The sequence below is a fragment of the Netta rufina genome (genome assembly GCF_964035555.1).
Source record: "Netta rufina genome assembly, chromosome: 3".
NCBI classification, from domain to species: domain Eukaryota; kingdom Metazoa; phylum Chordata; class Aves; order Anseriformes; family Anatidae; genus Netta; species Netta rufina.
In genome coordinates, this window is record NC_140125.1 from 45,146,759 (window position 1) to 45,156,231 (window position 9,473).

A 9,473-nucleotide genomic window follows, 5' to 3' on the forward strand; every position below is an offset into this window, starting at 1 on the left:
CTTGTGAAGATCTCTTACTAAGAGAGCACAGGCCTAGCTGACAATCTCTTACTACTTCTGAGGTTGAAAGATGCACACTAAAATATGTCAGCAAGGACAGTAGGATACTGTGATGCATCTTGAATTTGGAAAGCAATTTGGCTTCTAAAACACAGAAGACAGGCACACAGCACTGTCACCTCCCGTATTTGCCATACTTTAAAGACATAAAGAAAAATACATTGGACTAGATTAAAAAAAAAAAAGCTTACATATATCAGAATTTAAGAGGAAAATTATCAAATGTAATTTATTATGTGCATAGTGTTCCATCATGTTGTAAATAAAACCATTACAGTGTATTGCTGTAGTTTGTTCTTGGCTGGTGATCAGAGTTCCGTTGTAGTGCTGTATGAATTCTGTTTTTAACTTCTCCTTTTGAAGTATAATTAGTAAAGATGGCACAGAGCACCAATACCCATGTTTCCTAGTTGTTCTAGAGCAAGAAGAAATGTGATATGCAGATTATTTTTTTCTTACATATTAACATTAAAAGAGGAAAGAGAAAGAGAGTCAAGGTTAAGCTGCCACTACCACCACGTGAAAAATACTTTGTGATTGCCAATGAGGTGGTGCATTTTGGACCACAATTAAGATGACCTGTTCCTGTGAGAAGGGATGCGAAGTACAACAACCCGTTAACAGCAGCTTTCTGGTACCATCTTGTACATCCTCTGTTCACAAAAAGAAAGATGAAAAAATAGAGTTGTTAGACCTAATCTCAGGCTTTATCAGCTTTGCAGCAATATGCTTAAATAGCAGAGGAAAAGATTAACCTTTGAACCAGGTAAAATACTATGAAAAACCCAAACATCTTGGCTAGCTCAACTTTGGAAGGGAGATCACAAGTCCATCAACAGGTTATGGTAACAAATCAAACACATTGCAAACATAAAGGGCACTTGTCACTGAAAATTATCAAAGATGGAGAGTCATCTTACTGTTATTAATTTTTATTAACTTTTTTTTTTTTTTAAAGTGAGCTGCTTCTAGTTTTTATTGACAACATTTCTGGTGATTCCTCTGTCCAGTACTACTAAATGATCGCATACAAATGGCTGGAGTGGCAGCTTGAAGCACAAATCCATCACAAATAAGATACACTCAGTCTTTCTACGTGTAGAAGCCCATATGCAAGCCACAAAAACTACGTGTGGGGTTTCTGCATCTTCGCACAATACAGGAGACAGATGTGTGTTGGCTGAGCTAGATACTCAGCAGCATTTTCCCCTTCTGTTAAGTGACTTTCTGTTGTGTTTGTAATTGGAAGCAAATCCAAGCAGAACAGTATTATTTTTTTCTGCTAATTGGAGGATTTTTAATATGTTATTGTAAGTCAGTAGATCTAAGTATTTATGGATCCAGATCCCATTCTTTCATCCTGATGGCTGCTACCACCTTCCTTTAATGTTGTCAATAAAAACTAACCTTTGTAGGTAGCATGGTGAGAAGACATTATGTGATGAATATTGAAGTAAATGCATGAGGTAAAACTGCTGTTATTTCTGATTGTTATATGAAGCATGAGTAACACTAATTTAAATGTTGGCAACCAAAAAAAGTGCAAGGGAATAAGATAATGGTGTTCACTTCTGGTTAAGTGAAGGACGAGAAGTTTTTTTCTGTTTTCTTCTTAACGACAACATTTTTTTTCTTTACCATCATTTCCCATACCTTATATGAATTTGGACCTGGTGAAATATACATCTCTTCTGTATGTGTCTGTCACCAGATCAAGAGGAAAATAGAAACTTTTATAATTTTGTATCTGTAGCAAAAGTTTGTATTTTTTGAATCGGAAACAAACTGCTTTTTGTCTTTTGGTCTAAAACTTTGTGTATTATTATTACTCTTTTGGAAAAACCTGACATATGAGTTTATGCCGTTTTACAGTTTCTAAATAAATTCTTAAAACATTGCCAACAAATTCAGCATCAGTGGCCTTCTTACTGTTATTAAGAAGACTGTCACAGCGCGGATGAGGCACTCCTGCAGGATGCACGCCTGGCTGTTGATGCCTGCTTTGTTACCAGTCCATAACCCGGAGACAGTCAAGATCTCTTCTTCAGAGAAACCATCCATGTCTGAACTTAACACACGTGACACATCTCTGTCTCAGCATCACCCCACTACCTCTGGCTCACGTACTCTCTAGGGTGCATGGGGAGGTTATGTAGCTCTCACCCATTTAGACACTTTCCCAGAGACAGTTTCCCAGTCTCCAGAAATCCCTGATGCTGGAGGAAGCACAGCTTGAAAACAATGACAGCACCAGAAGGATCTGACTGGCTTCAGCATGTGTGCAAACAGGAATAACGCTGACTGTCACAGTAAAAGGCATAAGAAATAGCAGATAGGAAGAATGCAAAAGATTTCTCCTTTTCTCCCTCGTTTTGCTGCCTGACCGCAGATAACAGGCAAAATCAGATGGTCCTTGTTCTTCCTTGCCTGTAACAAATCTGTTATTCGGTCAATACTGACTTTCATGCATCAGTACATGCCCCCAAAACAACTGTTTGCTGCTTGAACATCCTAAATAACAGAGCATGTAAGTGTAGTACATTCTAGTCCAGCGAAACATTAAGTGCATAAAAGGTTCTCAGCAGTTTAGTTAGCCAAATGTCAGTCAATATCATTTTTGTTAACGTGTCCCGTAACAAAATTGGACTAAAGCTATCATATTTTACTGAGAACATGATCCTGAAAGTAGGTAGCATGGCCAACTTAAGTCACTTTGATAAGGTGATATTAAAAAGCAACGTGGCACCATTTAACAGCAACTTTTTGTAATGCATCCACAGCACTGTGTTTACATGCTTAAAGGGTGAGAAAACACAACATTCTGAATAAGCTTCTTCTTTTTTCTAAGGTTTGATGTTCTGCTGTCAGCTTTGCGTTTCAATTTTCAACTGTTTATTTTTAAAGAACTGAATTTCCTTCACCTCTTCTTTAACAGCACTTACAAAACCTGAGACCAGGGCTGCAATAATTAGGCATTCCATTCTGACCACAGTTCACTCCTAAAAACCTTTCGGGAGCTATGGAGGTGGAAACTGAACCCTTTAAATTATCTAGGCTGAGTCAGTACACAAGCTCCCAAGATGTATTAGACCCAAAGCCAGATAAACAGCACTTTATCTAGGAGCGGGCACTGTAAAACCAAGCTCAAGGATCAACCAGAAATTAAAAAGATAGAGGCTATTCTGTAACATCCAAAGCCCATCTGCTGCCTCAGCAAGTCCTGATGCTCTCTGTTCAATCCTGCTTGGTAATTACACCTTCACATGAAGTTGTGATTTGATATTTCTCCAGTCCTCATACTCAGTAAGCAGATGGGATATTAATTCCGGTTTGAATTTGCAACCAATACCGAACAGGAAGAAATCCAATTAAGCAATTATGAAACGTGATAACAGTGTTTAGCAATCCAGCTCTGGAGCTGTGTGGGAAGGGGAAGGGTGTGCAGAAACACTCCCTTCCTCTTTTTATCTTGCTCTATTTTCCCTCTGGGCTTGCTCCTTCCCTCTTTTTAGTCCTCTCTGTGTTGGCACAGCATTATCTCCAGGACTTGAAAGTAAGGTGGAAGGTATGAGGGAAGAAGAGTGTGAGAAAGCATCCCTTTCTGTGCCGTAGTTCTCCCTACCTCAGGATAATTTCTTATCTTGGGAAGGGAGCAGCCTCTGGTGCTGCTGTAATCATGCTAGCTGTTAGCTGGCTCAGACATCATCGCTTGGTGAAGTCAGAGCTCACCTTATTCAGGCTCCTGGGAGGCAGCTAGGAAGCATGCTTCCCAAACCCTACTGGATAAGCTGAAACTCAGTGAATAACAATTAATTCCATTTCCAATGGAAACACAACCTTCAGAAACAAGCAAAAAACCCACAACAACAACAAAACAAACAAAGCTATAGAGGACAAAATTCTTTCAGACAGACCAAATTGCTGAAATCCAAATAGCGCAGAAACTTCAGTTTTGACAAAGATTTCACGGAAAAAGCTTATGAGGCACGGGTACACTGATCAAAACAAATGTGAGATAACCGTGAACAATCAGGAGCTACTAAGTGTCTGTGCCTCATCTGGTATTTAGCTCAGGTCCTGAATCTTGTCTGTTTTTTACCCTGTCTTACATCACTACCGCCCCCAAAACCACCACCTGAAACAGTGACTAGAGTACTCTGGAGATGTAGAAGTTGAATTTCTAACCCTTACCTGGGACAAAACTTCAGGAAAAGCTCATTTTCATTCTCAACCAGGTAATTTTGAAGCCTTAAAAGGCTTTGCTGGGCAGGAGAACTGTCTGTTGTGCAGCTCCTCTATCTGCTAACAATTCAGGTAAGCAGAAACAGATGCCTGGTAAGTAAACACATAGTAACACCTACTTCAGGTTCAGAGCAAATAAGTTATTGCTTTTGCCACGTTCCTTCAGATGAAAGCAAATAGCTACATATTTGAATTCATTAACTAATGGATTAAATTAATATTTTGCTTAGAGCCAGTAAGCTAATTCTAGAAAGTGAAATGAAGTGACATGCTTTCTTTAGCACATACTGACTAATAAAAATAGCCTGTACAACCTTCTTAATTATTAAAGTCTTATTTTTATTTACAAAATGGTAAATTCTCATATTCCCCTGAAGAACAAATGGAAGATAGAAAAACCCGCAACAAAAAATGAGGTACAAGAATTACAACACGGTGACAGGGCAAGGGGCTACGTTTTGGTGGCAGTGTGAATTCTGTCTTATGGCTTTTGTCCATTTCCTTTTGTATCGTAAGCTCATTTGACAACTTTAGATGATTTAATTTTCTTTATGTCACCACTTTGTAGAATCAAGGTTCCATCTCTGAATTTTCCGACTTGTCCAGCAGCCCAAATGCTAGGCACTGATTTCTTCCTTTTGGCCTTCCTGAAATATGAGGGGGGGAAGAAGTGAATCAAGAGAAACAGCAGAAACTCGTGAAAATACTCAATTTGGTGAAAAACATCACTTATTTATGCAGTCAGTGTTGATATTATGGAATACCAAACCAGAGCAGGTAACAACCCCAAAACATTTATACTACCCTTCACCATCCAAACTCGTAGCACATTACAAAATGAACTACATTAAAGTGAGTTTAAAACCACAAAGACTTTCAGATAGACAAAGGAGATAAAGAGTTTCACATGTCAGTGAGCCTGCTGCACTATAATTAAGGATGTCACTTTACCTTCCAAGCCTCTCTACGTTGCAGCTTGTGTTTTGCAAAACTTATTTCTCAGGGCAAATGCTCTCAGTGGCATATTGTAGGTCCCCACACAGGCATTCCCATCCATCCCACCTCCAACGGCAGTCTTAAACATGCCAGGGCAGAACTGACACATTTTCAGTTAAGCTGCATACCTAAAGCCTCTGGAGCTGCTAGACACGGAACAAGGTCGTCATTTTGCAACAAAGAGTTCTGCAGTTTGAGAAATGCACGTGTGTGACTTGTGGTGTAAGACCGTGCATAGTTACACTGAGGCAATACACTGGGAAAGCTATACGAAATAAATTTACCAGCCTTAAAAATGTCTCACCTTTCCTTCAGGTCTTTCTTCTTCTTCTTCTTCAGAGAATCTCCTTTGTGTTCCTGTGTTTAAAGATACATATTTTAATGGCGAAGGAACAGAGCATCAACCCTCTGCACCAACAGCACACAGTTCTCTTCGCTTCACAGAGCGCAATGCATTAAAACAGGCTGGGAGACCTCCTGACAGGATAAGTGATGCAACGCATCCAGAGGCACCACACCATGCCCAGAGCCCTTCCCGTCACCTTGTGGAAGGCACAGCCCTCTCATGACCAAAACGCTGCCCCTGCCACATTGAGGAGGTGCAGATCCAGCTACGCAAGGGGAGAGACCTGCCTTTTGGGTATGTGATAGATCTTTGGGTCAGAAGAGCCACTTGCTAGCAGGCAAAGATACCTAGCTGCCTGCCTGAGTGAGCCTGTCACACCACAGGGCTCGCCTGCATTTGGCCATGCACTGGGTTGTGCTTTGAGCCACGTGACAGAGGAGGAGAAGTAGATCCCCTGGAAAAGAGGGTGGCAGGAGACAGGCTGGTGGAGCAGAAACCTGCCCTGCAGCCTGTTCCCATCTACGGCAGAGGCAGGGAACAGGCTTGGGGCCAGAGAGGCCATGCTAGGGGATGCACGCAACAGAAACCTCACCCTTGCTTTAAATAGTGAGCAAGATCCTAGATGGAACTGTGCTGATAGAAAACCAGCTGAAGATCTGGCCTTCTGTGGTTATTCAGCATGCAACAAGCACTAACTGGAGGCAATATGCCCTTGAGAGGCATGAAAAAATAAACAGCTGCTGACTTCATGTCATCAGTCTACCAGCCTCCAAAGATGGGGCACTGTAGTGCAGGGAAAAATTCTGCACCTTTCACACTGCCCACAACCAGCTTGGACTGACGAGGTGAGTCCTGCTGGAGTCAGGAACCCACTCCTGACTCCTGAGGGAGCAGCAGACGTCAAGCCCAAGCACTCCTCCTGTGCCTGAGGCATTATCTGTCAGGCTCTTGGGTTAGCTCTTACACGCTGAATTGTTAAAGACAAAATTTCACACAAACCTTTCCCTTATCGTCCTCCTTCGCCGCTTTTTTCTCTTTCATTTTTTCTTGATATGCCTTGTAGTTGATGTGTTGCTTTTTGGGGGGCTGCAGAAAAGATCGGGAATGATAACAGCAATGAAATTTTCAAATAGGTTCAAAAATATATTCACATTTGCATGGAAATAATTTTTCAGGTGGTGGGGAGGACAGAAGACGTGGTTTATTTCATTTTGGATAAGAGGAAATGACTTAGGGTAGATACATAGGAACATACGTTTCTTGGCAGAGAGGGATGTTTATGTTATGTAGCAGACCTACAGAGTTTCCACAATAACACTGGGCCTGAAAAAAACAGTCCCTTCCCCACTCCCAAAGACCTAGGGAAACTGTTAACTCACTGGGAGAAAGAGGCTTTAAAAAGCTTAAGAACAAGTTCCCCCTCCAGCCATTTAGTTTTGAATGGCCTGATTAAAAATCGGTAAATGCTGTTTTCCATCCCAATCAGTCCTATTTCACCTAAACACCTCTGATACGACAAGCATACTAATTTTCCAAACGTCTATAGAAAATAGGCAAGACTGAATAAAAAATGTAAAGTCAGCATGAGGTGGGAGAAAGGGCATGGGATGGAATCTGGTGTTTTAAAGTAGTGTCAAAACCCCACAGTGTTTATCACCTTCCTGCACTGTAAGAGCTGGGTCACCTCTGAGCACAAAACAAGCAAGAATTACCTTGGCTCCCAGCATGATGGCCCGTTCCCGTTCCCATAAACGCTGCTCTTGCTTCTGATAGCCAGTGATCCCAAACTTGTGCACTTCCAAGCGAGCCTAAAACATCATAAAAAAATTGCAAGCATTTTGTAATCATCTGACCCGTTGTAAAATACTTGGCAGACCACAACAAAGTCACACTCCCAGAGAAACCTTAGCTAAAACCTGAATTTGGCATGCTATAAAATAATACTAACTGAGTTTTGAATTATACTGCAGAACGCTTAACCGCTGTCCATCTAATCTCTGGACAATGAGGACTACCAGAGGGTCGGTATTTGATTCTCATTTCACACAGAACTGGACACATGGGAAGGACCTGCTTTGTATAAAAGTGAACGATGTTGTGCTGTATGAACCTGAACAATAAAACGTGCTACCCGCAGCACCCAGCAACTGCACAGCGCTCCCATTCCTTGGCTGCAGAGCTTTTGACCACTGAGAAACACAGATGGGCATCTGGTGCAGTGGTTCAACTATGTAAACATACGTACACAGTTGACACTGCAACAGAACTCCCTGGCAAAACCAGCAGGGAAATCATAACCTTTATAGAGGTAGTAGTTGAAGCCCCAGTGTTTCCAGCAGTACCGCCCTCCACACAGAATCTCCACTGGAAGGTCTCGCTGGATCACAGCACAACCCTGGGCAGAGATTGGGCATGCAAAACAACTTTCACAAATCTGCAAACAAATCTGTAGCTAAGGCCAGTGCTAGTTACACTTATAGAACAGGTTAGCACAAAAAAAAAAAAAAATGTAAAGAAATCATCTGTTATTTCAAAAATGGAAGCCAAGCTGCTTTTATTTTTTTTTTTTACCTCCATTTCCATATGGGACCAGAAATGCAAATTTAACACCACGTGCCTAAAACAGCATATGCTACACATCATGGGTCCTCACAGAGCTTCACACTGCTGACATACAGTGCACCTCCTCAAATTATCAGTGAGGGATCAGAAAGAAAGGACACCGAGTTGTAACGTGCCTCTCTCCATACAGAGCTGTCCACACAGTCCTCCTCCAGCACAGCACACGGCCAAAGTAACATGAAAAGTTAACTTTTTCTGGCAGCATTTCTCCTCGGTCCCACCGTAGCATTCCCAAGCATATAGATACGCAGACATGCACAATAAAGTGCTGAGATTTGATAGATCCCGGTGACTTACTTTTTCGAAGTTAAATTCCTGCTCGTTCACGGTTTTCTTTTCAGCCACTGCTTTGGCCTATAAGCAAAATAAAACATTTCCATTGAGTATGAGAAGTAAAACAATTTAAAAGCCGATTCTGACAGTTGTTTAGAAAGCAGGGAAATGCTAAAATGGGTGGTAGCGGTATCTTTTTCTGCCTTTACTACCCTGATGTATTAAAGGAAAAGTCTCGGGTATTTTAATATGTAGATATTGTGGGGTCTTTCTGGAGCAGCCTCGCACAGTTAGCGGGGTACCATCACAGCCTCCTCCCCGAAGTGATGCTGGGGCACCTCCCGAGAGCCCAGGCACAAAAAAAAACAAACATAAAAACAAGAAATAAAGGAAGAAATCCACGCTTCGAGCCCCATGCCTACCTGTGGGCCGCCATGGGGTGGCGGCGGCCGCCGCTTGCCCCCGCGGAACAGCACCACCTCCACCTCCACGGGCTGCGGGGCGGCGGGCGGGGGGGCGGCGTTGCGGAGCTCCTCCCGCAGCCCCTCGAAGAAGCCTCGAGCACCCCGCTGCCCCCCCGCCGCTCTTCCGCCTCCTCCTCCTCCTCCTCCTCCTCCTCCATCTCCTCCTCCTGCTGCTGCTGCTGCCGGCTCCTTGCTCTCCTCCTCCACCTCCTCGCCCCCATCGCCGGGCTCCTCACCTGCGCGGAGAGCCCCCAGTCAGCCATCATTCCGCTCCAGAGTGAACACCCCCCCCCTCACACACCCACACACCCCCTTAATTTTGGGGAGCCCCCCGCCGCCCCCCGCTCACCCACCCAGGTCGTAGAGAGCCCCGAGCACCGCCTCCAGCCGCCGGCAGGGCTCCCTCGCCCCCATGGCCGCGGCGGGGCGGGCGGAGGCGCCGCGCGGTCGCGGGCGGCTGCCGTCAGCCC

General features: G+C 43.4%; 1 protein-coding gene across 1 annotated transcript; it reads right to left on the minus strand.

Annotated features, from left to right (window-relative positions):
- Window positions 1-4,623: 4,623 nt before the first annotated feature.
- FSAF1 (40S small subunit processome assembly factor 1) lies at window positions 4,624-9,460 on the minus strand. Its single transcript, XM_084284403.1, has 7 exons — window positions 9,357-9,460; window positions 8,962-9,239; window positions 8,564-8,620; window positions 7,357-7,452; window positions 6,644-6,730; window positions 5,603-5,655; window positions 4,624-4,949 (listed from the first exon to the last, which is right to left on the minus strand). Exons 1-7 carry the CDS (start codon window positions 9,415-9,417, stop codon window positions 4,820-4,822), a joined length of 762 nt encoding a protein of 253 aa, XP_084140529.1. The 5' UTR covers window positions 9,418-9,460; the 3' UTR covers window positions 4,624-4,819.
- Between the last annotated feature and the right edge of the window lie 13 nt (window positions 9,461-9,473).